Source organism: Capsaspora owczarzaki (genome assembly GCF_000151315.2).
Source record: "Capsaspora owczarzaki ATCC 30864 unplaced genomic scaffold supercont2.19, whole genome shotgun sequence".
Taxonomy (NCBI): Eukaryota; class Filasterea; order Ministeriida; family Capsasporidae; genus Capsaspora; species Capsaspora owczarzaki.
The window spans coordinates 28898-39975 of NW_011887310.1; the positions used below are offsets into that span (position 1 = coordinate 28898).

The following is an 11078-nucleotide window of genomic DNA, read 5'->3' on the forward strand; positions in this document are numbered from 1 at the left end:
GGACAACATCTTATTGCATCCATAAACAGCTTCGCGTCAACCGCCACTCCGGACGCAACTTGAACTACCCCAAAGCCATCATGCGACTGGTCCTCGACAAGATTGGAGTCGTGCTCGATCGCACGCAGTATCATACCGCACTTTCGACTGCCAACATGTTTGCTCGGCTGCTGACGACACGCTCCCACCGAAACCTGCGCTCAACGGTTGCGCTTGGAAAGGGCACTGGGAAGGTGTGGTTCCAGTACGCGGCCCGCACCGTCCTGGAGGACGTGCAACGTCGAGCCAAAGCCTGGTCTTGGCCAGCGATCAAGGCCCGTCGTGACACGCGTGTCGATTACAAAAAGCTGTACATGAGCCTCCTGACTCTACGCCAGCAAACAACGTCCGAAAAGAACGAGGCAAAGATTTTGCAGGCGCTTGAGAAAGCCGAGGAGCCCATGCATGTCGACGACGTTTTGCGCTACCGTCAGCAGTGCGACCTGCAGCTTCGCAAGGAAGAGCTCATCAAAGCCAAGGCACTTCTCCAACAGCATCAGCAAAAGCAAAGCAACAGCTCGTCCTCGTCGTCCTCTGCCGTCGCTTCTCCCGCCCCTGTGGTCACCGGCGGGTTCTTTTCCAACTTTTTCAAGAGCAAGGCCGAAAAGGAAGTGGATCGCAAGCGCCAAGAACTTGTCAACAAGCTGCACCAGCAGCAACAACAGCAGCAAAAGCAACAACCAGAGGAAGTCACCGCCTCGTCCTCGTCTTCCTCGTCCTCGTCCTCGTCCTCGCCCTCGTCGTCCCAGATGACCGATGCTGAGCGCAAGTTCTTGTACAGCGCCATCGACTACAATGAAGACGAGGATGTCACCACCTCTGCAAGCTCTCTCCTTCCCAAAGATTACGTTGCCGTCAAGGTTGCCGTTGAGGTCGAGCGCAACCTCAGTGTTTCGATCAAGGACGGAGCAAGCACTGTTGCTGTTTTAGCCCTGGACAAGCCCGAGCTGCACCTCTTACAGCGACCTGGCGCGGAAGCTCTGGGAGTGGCTGTGAACATTGCCGACATGGAAATCTCCTCGCCGTGCGCAAAGAGCGCGCGCTTCCCGTTCGTTCTGCGCCGAAGCCCGTCAACTTTGACCAACAGTAACAGTAGTGCCGCCACGCCAGCCCTTTTCTCGGTCATGTTTGAGAAAAACCCGGCCAGCGGTGTTGCAGATGTGCTGGTCAAGGCAACCTCGCGACCGATCGAGGCAGTGTACAGCCGGGCGCTCGTCGAACGTCTGCTCGCCTTCGTTGCCCTCCCGGCATCGCTTCGTGTGGACGATGTGTCTGCGGCCGCTTGGCGACGCTTCGAGTCGTTGCAGCACTCAACCCGTGCTGGTCTCGAGCACGCCATTGCCACACATAAAACCATTCAGCTGGACATTGACCTGCATGCGCCTCAAATTCTCATCCCAGCGCATCCGCGAATGGCTACTTATAGCGGCTCCGATTTCGACGCCCTTCATTCATCTGATGCCGCGCAAATGGTCGTGATTGATCTTGGCAAGCTCAATCTCACGAGCAAGCCTCAGACTGCTGGTGCGGAAGACTTGCGTGCAGCCACGCTGGAGCAAGTTCGCGAGCTGGTCTACGACCGAATGGATTTGAAATTGCAAAACATTCAAATCTTTCTGGCATCCTCGCGGAGCGAAAACGATGCCCTCTGGCGTAAGGCGACCTCTTCAGCCGCAGCCAACGCACCGTCAACATTAGAGATGGTCGCCCCGAGCGCAGTCTCGTCCTTGCTTCATCCCTTCACAGTTGCGCTACACCTTCAGGTCTGCAAGGCTGCCACGCAAGTCGACCTGCCCGTGCTGAAGCTTGAAGGTCGATTGGACGATAGCTTGCTGCAATCGAGACAGCTCAAAGTTGCCATTTCGGACGACAAGCTTGCTCAGCTGCTATCCGTCGTGATGTCGTCCATTCCAGTCCAACCATCCAACGCGACACCACGCTCGATTGCGCCCTCGCCGTCAAGTGCCACCCTGTTGACCGACCTTGCAACCCAAACCTCTGTCAATCCAGAGGACCTCGTTGCCACCACTATTGATGAAGCTTCTGCAGCAGTGATCAAGGAGGGCGACAAGAACGCCAAACAGCAGCTGGAGGAGATCCAAAAGCAGAACGAGCAGCGAGTGCTCGCGTTCGTTCACTTCGAGCTCAACTCGATTGCCATTGTTCTCTCCAAGTTCCGTCCCAATGCTCCAGACCTACCTGTGCTCGAGTTGAGCTTGAACGAGGTGGTGTCAACGCTTCAAAAGCGCAGTCACGACCTCTCGCTTAAAGCCAGTGTCGGAGGGCTGAGTGTCATCGATCGGCTCGCCGAAGCATCCCCCACATCGTCAACGTCGTCTTCTTCTGCAACGGGTGCTCCTCATGCTGCTCTTGGTGAGCCGACTTACATTGTCAGCTCGTCATGGCAAGGCTCGGGCGCGCGCAATTCGTCCCCCTTGATGGACTTTGCACTGATGCAAATTCAGCCCGATTCGACACAATACAACAATGTTGATGTTGCCGTCAACGTCAAGTTTGGTCAACTGGGCGTCGTCCTGCGGAACGAGTCGCTTGTCGACCTCTTGCGGTTTGCGCTGCACGATCTCCAACCCACCCTGGCCAAGTCTGCTTCGCCCTTCCAGCCCTCACCAGCTTCAACCGTTGCCGCCGCCGCTGGCACCAGTCCCGCCACTGCAACTGCTGCTCCTGTGACCACAACGGCAGCCTCAAGAGGCTTGAGCAAGCTTGAATCGCAATTTGCCAAGCTGCTGCCGTCTGCCCCGCGTTCGACTCGTCCAAAGTCGCCCGTCGTGCAATTTGCCGTTGCAGCGACCGTTGAGCAGGTCCAGGTTGTGCTGAAGCGCGATAATGCCAGTCTAGTGACGACCGCGGTTGCAGGACTTGCAGTTCAGGCGTCGCTCGGCCGCGACGACGTGACCCTGAAGGCGTTGCTCAAGTCTGTCAGCATTGAAGATCACACGGCCAAGAATGCCCTCCACCAGCAAATCCTTTCAGTCCTCCACACAGTTGACACGGCTGGAGGAGAACTGTTCGAGCTGCACGTTCATAGCTTTTTGCCTGGATTTATCGGACCTCAAAATCCTCACGAAGTCGACATCAAGGTCCGAGTGAACGGCCTGCGACTCGTAGTCATGCGCCGCTTCATCTGCAATGTGATCAACTTTGCCGTTCCGTTCCAGCGTGCACTCGCCAACTCGTCGCCTGCCTCTGAATCATCATCAGCGAAAAGCAAGGCCACCCCAGCTTCCCTCGCTACGCCGTCAACCGCCTCGGGTGCCGCTCCACCAACTGCCTCTTCCGACCCCTCTGTGGCCGGGGAGATTCTGCTTCACCGTCCTTTGCCTCGAATCAAGCTCGATGCGCAAATCCAAGCGCCTGCCATCATTGTGCCCCAATCCTCGAACGATTCGCGCTGTCTTGTGGCCAACTTTGGTCGCATCGAGGTGACAAATGGCTTCACCGTGGCTGGTCAAGACATTCAGACCTACATCGACACGATGAAAGTCAATCTGACCTCATTGAGCGTCTCCATCCGTAACTTGAGCCGTGACGACGGGCCCGCTTCAGCGCTCAGCTCCCCACCCAGCCTTGGAAATATGCTCACGACGACGTCGTCCAAGCCCGGGACACTCCTCGGCTCTCCGGCCTCTCCTGTCTCGCCGTCGGCATCATCCACATCGATTGGCAATACGTCAAGCGTCGAGCTGATTTCGGACGTCAATGTGGCAGTTGGCATTGAGCGCGTGCTCAATCCCGCCTACCGCGCGCAACCTCAAAATCAAGTGGCCGTGCTCATTCAGGACATTCAGCTGGCAATCCGCCAGGCCGACTACGTGTTTGTCCTCCTGACCCTTCAGGGCAACTTTAAGGAAGGCACGATCGATGTGATTGAACCCGATGCAGCAGAAGTCAAGCTGCAGCTCGCACAACAGCGTGCTCTGGAAAAGCAACTCCGCGCTGATGAAAAGCGACAGAATGCCCGTCCCGACCGTCTCAAGGCACAGGATGAAGCTCCGTCGTCGTCTTCTGCCTCTGGTGCTGTCGACGAAGGCTGGACTGTTGCCGCTGTCCAGTTTACCCTCAAGAGTGTTCAGCTTGCCCTCGTCCAAGAGCTGGCGCCAGAAGTTTCCGCGCAGGTCGCGGTGGCGCGCATTGTTGGTGTGTCTGGCAATCTCTCCGTGTCCAGTGAGAGCTTTGTTGAACTGCAAACGCGCATTGATGCAGTCCAGATCGAAGACACCCATCCGCTGCATGACTCTGTTGTGCCAGCCTTCCGCAAGGTGATGGACATGGTGCCCGACCCGCGCGCGAGCTCAAGCGCTCTGGCAGCGCTTGTTCCTCCTGCACTGACCCTCCGCTTCCAACAGGGCCTGTTCTCTCAAGCCATTTCGGCTTCCTGCCGCGGGCTGTGTCTCACGTTGTATCCCACCTTCCTGATGACGCTCAAAGAGTTTTTGGACACTGGCGTTGAGATGATGGACCTTGCAACTGCCACCGCCGAGGAGGAGGCCTTCCATCAGGCCACAGACGCGACCGATTCGGAATTGCTCAAGGAGGAAGAGTTTGAGCTGGAGCGCCTGACTGCTCGACAACGCGAGGCGCTGGAGCGACTGCTTCGTGCAAACCGTCGCGCCGCCAAGCGCGTCGAGCAGCAACGGCGTGTCGCTGCAACCGCCAACACGAGTCGGTCGGTCAAGATTCAGCTCACCATCAGCGAGCCGCAGATCATCTTGATTGAAAACCCCAACAGCGCCTACAGCCACGCCATGTCGTTGAGCTCGGAAGTCGCCGCCAATTTCGCAATGAGCCATGGCCAGAGCAACATTGACACGCAAATCACCGATTTGACCGTGCGCTCGGGCGCTGCCCTTGTCCTGCACAAGCGTCTGCAGCGCGAACGCCGCAATGCCTCCACACCTGCGCCAAGCGTCACCTCTGCAATGAAGCCTGCATCTGCTGTTGAGACGTCCTTCTCGGCTGAAGACATTGAGGCTCTCAGTCTCGGCGCCACCAACATGCTCGCCCCGTGCTCTTTGCATCTGTGGCTCAAGGCAAACCCGCCGCCTGCGACCGGAGGCTTGCAAACCGACCCGCTGGTGTTTACCGTGTCCTACCAGGACCTGGTAACCCTGGCGTCCATCGCAACGATTTTCTCGACACTGGCCGCTGCCGCGTCCGGCATGCAAAACATTGCCAACATGTCCGAAGAAGTTCGGCAAATCCATGAGTCTCTTGCTGCAATTCGCCAGCGCAAACGTGATCGGCAGCAGTCCGCCGTGCGCGTGTACGAGTGCCATCCGGCGAGCAAGTCGCAGTGGTTTTTCGGCTCGGACGGCAGCTCTGATGACGCCATTTCCGTCGATTCCATGAGTGTCGCAAGTGTCCAAAGCGACACGGATTCCGCCATCATTGAAACGGTGAGTTCTTAGGGTTTGACAGTTGGGGGGTCTATGTTTGTTGTTTTCATCGTTTTGTTTGTTTGTTTGTTTGTTTGTTGGCTTGTTTGTTTGGGCGCTGCTCCGGAAGCGCCGGGGAAAGGGAGGGGAGGCTTTTCAGTGGGGGGGTTGCCGTGCGTTTGGTACTTCAGTTCTCATGGTTATGCTTCGTTTTTGTTTTTCTTTTTTTTTTTCGGCTTTGTCTTCTCTTTCCAGTTTGACATCTTCACGGAACCAATCACGCTGACGCTCGTTGATGACTGTAATGGACGCCACAACCCTCTTTACGCCGTCAAGGTGGAAGTGAGCGGCGCCGTCAACAACTGGACGACTTTGGTAACGTATTGTTTTTGTTTTTTTCGTTTCTTGTAGTTCCTTTGAACCAACAACCCTTTTTTGTTCCGCTCAACAGATTGGTGGCGCGTTGCAAGTTTCGCTTGGTGCATCGTTCTTCAATTCTGCGATCGATGTTTGGGAACCCGTGATTGAGCCGGTTGCTGTCGATGGCAAGATGGTGCCGTGGACTGTTTCCATTAATGTGAGGTGTTTTGATGTTTTTGGTCGTTTATTGGCGTCGCTTTGGTTGTGTGTGCTTGTTGTCGTCCATTTCACGCACAGCTCGTCGTGTTCAACTGACTGACTGACTTCTCTTCATCGCGTTTGATTGACAATCCACAGCTGGAGCAGCAACGCAACTCGGACCACACCCTGCTCAACCTCATCGCACTGACCACCTTGCAGCGCTTGGAGCTTTCCCTTGAGCACTCTGCACTGGAGCAAACTGTCAACGTGGCCAGTGAGTGGGCTGCAGAGCTTGGAGCTGTGCTCGGTTCGGTCAAGCAGCAAACCGCCGTGGCCATCGCACGCTCCAAGTCAGTGTCCACCTCGGCGTCCTCCAGCGCTCTTTCTGCCATGTTGGCCGAACCGTCGGCTGCGTCATCGGCTCGTGCGCCCGCCAAGTTTGCGGTTGCCTATCGCCTGGCCAATCAGACCGGTGTCGCGATGCTGTGGTGCCGCGCCCATACCATGCCAAAGCAAGGCCATCTTGCGGTTGGGCGTGAGGCCAACGCTGCGCTGTTTATCTCCGAGTCCACGTTGGCTGAGGCGAGCGATTCCACGGCTTCATCGAAAGCATCGCCCACACTCAAAGCGCAAGAACTTGATCGCGCCAAAGAGCTCCTGTTCCGGCTCGAGCACGGACAGAGCCAACCGTTCTCACTTGTCCAGGATGCCACGCAGTCCAATCCTTTCGACTACCGCAGTCGAGCGCAGAAACAACAACAACAGCAGCAGCAAGAACAGGACCGGGCTTCTTCGAGCAAGGCTCCCTCGCAGGCCAACACTGCTGCGCTGGGTCTCCCGTCCATCTCTATCGAGTTTGAAGGGTTTGCCCCATTGAATGGTGTTCGTGTGGACAAGATTGGCAGCTTTGTCTACTCGCTCGAGCCGCTTTCCTCCGCCATGAAGAGTGCCACCGGCGGAGGTGTTGCACACGTTGCGTGCCACGTCGAGCTCGAGCAAGGCGTGAAAACGCTCAAGTTCCGCTCGCCCTACGTTGTGGAAAACCACCTCCCCGTGTCACTCGCGCTCGGAAAGCGTCGTGTCTCGGCAAAACCGTCGAGCCCAGCCGACATTGACGACTTTGTCGTCCTTGCTCCAGGCCATGATTTCCCGCTGCCGCTGCATGAGATTTCTGCAATTGAACGACTGCACGTCCGGCCGATTTCAGCCTCGAACGACCCCTCCTCGCTCGCCCATGAGTGGTCAAACTTTGCGTTGGACTGGTCCCCGTGCAGCCTTGTACAGGCAGAGAATCGCACGGCCGCGCCAGTGGTCGCAAGTCAGCGCGCGCTTGTCCGAGTACTGAGCTGCTCTGTTGGAAACGTGCCCAGCTTTTACATGGCGACAAACCCGATTCGGCATCCGCTGGAGACGCCGGATCAGTTTGGCACGTCATTGCTCCACGCGGCCACCGCTCTGGCCATTCTGCCCCCGCTCATGTTTGTCAACTTGCTGCCAACGCCTGCATCCTTTGCCATCTCAGACAGCACGACGCAGCAAGCTGTCAGTTACACGGAGGGTGTTGTGTTTGGCCAGCGCCTCCCGCTCTTTGACGTTGACATTACGCGCGACTTGGTCGTGAGCGTCGAGCTGGGCCAGACGGCCAGCCAGCTGGGTCATGAAGAGTCCTTCCGCTCCGAGCCGACCCTGTTCCATTCGCGAAACAGGCCGCTCAACGTGGACAGCGTGCGACTTGCTCTGCGTGACATGTCCAACGCCAACTGCGCCTTGTCGGTCAGTCTCTGCAACGCGCCAGTGGTCGGACAACAGGGTCTTGCAGGCCTCGAGTTCTTCCTCCAATGCCCGTACTGGATTGTCAACAAGACGTCCATGCCGCTGGCCGTGCACCAGGCCCTCGCTGGTGACGCTGTCGGTCAATCGACCATCCGCACCATCCAGCCCAACGCCTCGCCGGTCATCTTTGCATACGGGAAGGATGTGCTGTTCTCGAAAAAGAAGGCCGCGTTGGCCGTCCTCCCCGCTCCTTTGAAGGCCGGCGCGCCTTTGCCAGCCGCCTCCAGCCTGTCATGGAGCGAACCATTCAGCATGGACGCTGTGGGCAGCTCGGGCATCGTGCGCGCCAAGTGGGAGGTTGAAACCGCGCCCAACCAACGGTCGACCATGTCGTCCGAGTTTGCCGTCAGCCTTCATTTTGGTGCTGCGCGACTGAGTCGCGTTGTGACTTTTGCACCACGGCACACCCTGATCAACCACTGCGGTACCGATGTCTTGTTCTCGTGCTTGTCCTCCGACCAAGAGAATCAGCAACTCAGCCAGGACATTTTGTCGGGACGTGGTGCTGGTGCTGGTGCTGGTGTCTTGCCCTGTGGGACGGGATGGATTGCACGCCAGCAGCGGCAGCCAGTCACCTGGCTCGAAGGGGCAGGGCGCAAGCTCCGTGTCCGCATTCGCCTGCCGGATGGCTCGCTGTCTCTTCCTTCGGAGCCCTTCTCCATTGATGCTCCGGGTACGCTCGTTTTGAAGGTGATTCATCAGGACACGAATCAAATCGTCGGCAATGTTTCAATCTTGCAGGTCGAGGTCGCCATGTCCGAGAGCACCGTCTCTGCGACCCTGTCCATCAACAACAAGGCTGAGCAAGTCCGCGTTGAAAACCACACGCGCTCCTCGACCTTGCTCTTCCGCCAACAGCAGCCAGAGTCCAACAGTGCGGCTGCTCCCCACCCGTTGCATCGAGTGGGCGCCCAGTACGCCATGCCGTACGTGTACGACTCCTTTGAAAGCAAGCACTTGCTGCACGTCAATGTCGCGGAATTCAAAATGCAGGAAGTCGACTTGGACTTGGACACTTTTGGCGTGACCGAGCTGCGCGATGCGTCGTCACGCAAGCTCAAAACCGCTCCAACGCTCGAAACGCTAGACCTGGACGATTTCGACGGGACCATTTACGCCGTTGTCTTCCCGGACGGACCTAAACGAGTGGTTCTCTTCACGGACGATCAGAACGTCTCCAAGCGGCTAGTCGCGTTGTTTGGTCTCTCTGTTCTGGAACAAATCAGCAGACGCTCTGTGCGTGACACGGCCCATCTTCAAGTGGATGTTCGCCTTGCTGGAGTTGGCATTTCGCTGTTGCAAAGCAATCCGCGTCCCCGCGAGCTGTCTTACATTTGTCTCGATACGATTTCCAGTGATATCGTGCTGTCGGATTTGGCTCAGCAGCTTCGCTTCTCGCTGCAACGCCTGCAAGTGGACAACCAGAGCTACAGCGCCCGATTCCCGTGTGTGCTCTCCCCAACTCCGGTTGCCAAACGCGACACGCCTGTTGATTCGTCAGCCAGCTCCTCGACCACGTCACTGAACTCGGCTGCCGCCGACCAGAGCGCTCCGGCCCTTTCGGATGCACCTCCATTCGTGCAGGCGCTGATCGTCAAGTCACCGGCGCACGGCGCTGCCAATGTCCTCCTTTTCCGGTACATTTCCATTCTCATTCAGGCCATGGACGTCAAGCTTGACGACGTGTTTTTGATGGACGTGGTCGATTTTGCCCTGATTCGTGCGGTTTCGCCGGCTGTTCTCGCCGCGCGCCAAGCCTCGCGACTCGCAATCATGGATGGCAACAATCGCGCTAGTGCCGCGCGCACTGCTACTGTTGCCCAACAAGGATCGCAGCTGCTCGCCCAGCCAGCTGTGGAGGCGCTTGAGGAGGAACTGCAGTGGAGCCGGTCCTTGCTCGTGGCCTACGACACCACTAGCAGCAGCGTGGTAACCGCGTCCGCGCACAGCTCACAGGCTGTCTCGCATTCCGCCTCCACTGCGAGCGATCTCAATAGTTTGGCCGGAACCTCATCCATCTCTTCGCAGCAAGCCCATTCCGAAAAGCCGGCAGCCCCGAGTTTGCGTGTGTACATTGAGTATCTTGAGCTCCAACCTCTCCGCTTCAACTTGAACTTTAGCTTGGTTGGAAGCAGCAGCAACAGCAGCAGCGGCAGCGGCAGCAACAGCAGCACTCCATCCGAGTCGGTTTCGCGCTCGTCCTCCCACGCGAGTTCCAGCTCTCCTGCACCTGGGAAATCCAGCTCCGCCGCGCGGTCGCCGTCGCTCGTTGGCTCGGTGCAATCTGCGACTACCACACTGGTCAGCACGGGTGCGGCGGCCATTGAGAATCCCGTGCGACTCATCTTCAAGTCGATTGGGCTGACCGTGGCTGACATTGACAATGCCCCCATCCGACTCAACGCTCTGGTCTTGACGCACGTGTTTGAATCGCAGACTACCCTTGCGGGCATTGTTGTCACCCACTACCGCGAGTACGTCATTCGAGAAGTCTACAAGGTTTTGGGCTGCTTTGATTTCCTCGGCAATCCAGTGAACATGTTTACCAATCTCAGCACCGGTGTCAAGGACTTTTTCTACGAGCCCTTCCAAGGCATCGTCAAGGGTCCTGGCGAGTTTGGTGCCGGCCTCGCTCGCGGCACTCGCAGTCTGGTCAGCGGTGCGCTGGAAGGCACGATGGGTTCGGCTGGTCGCATTACGTCGTCGCTCGGCAAGGGCCTGGCTGCCATGACCTTTGACGACGAGTATCGCGAGTCGCGTCGTCAAGCCTTCCAGGATCGCCCCGATACAGTGGCTGGCGGTCTTGCGGTCGGCGGCAAGCAGTTTGTGAAGGGCCTTGCAGGCGGTGTGGCCGGTGTCTTTCTATCCCCGTTTGCTGGTGCCAAGAAGGACGGTGTGGAAGGCTTCATGAAGGGCCTAGGCAGAGGCCTGGTGGGTGTTGTGGCCAAGACTGTCGGCGGCAAATGTGGAGTTGGACACGGGAACGCTCAAGAAGCATAGCAAACATCGCGAAGGCCGATCAACCGTAATCGAGCTCAGTCGCATACTTCGCTATAGTTTACGGTAGGTGGAAGAGGAGGGGAGGCGGAAGCCACTAGAGGGGTGTGTGACGCATAGATCAGTTATAGGAGGGAGGCGGAGGAGCGAAAGACAATAGGGGTGGATGAGAAGACGGAGTTGCGGTTGTTTGATATTCGTTCGTGGAGCCACATAGTGATCAAGCTGACCGCAACAGCGTGAGATGAGACA

General features: G+C 57.5%; 1 protein-coding gene across 1 annotated transcript; it reads left to right on the forward strand.

Annotated features, from left to right (window-relative positions):
- Positions 1-29: 29 nt before the first annotated feature.
- CAOG_08246 (hypothetical protein) lies at positions 30-10829 on the forward strand (the record flags this gene model as incomplete). The annotated part of the gene is made up of 4 exons (XM_004342366.2): positions 30-5456; positions 5691-5810; positions 5887-6012; positions 6153-10829. Coding segments are annotated over 4 exons (10350 nt in total), but the record flags the coding sequence as incomplete, so codon positions are not given.
- Between the last annotated feature and the right edge of the window lie 249 nt (positions 10830-11078).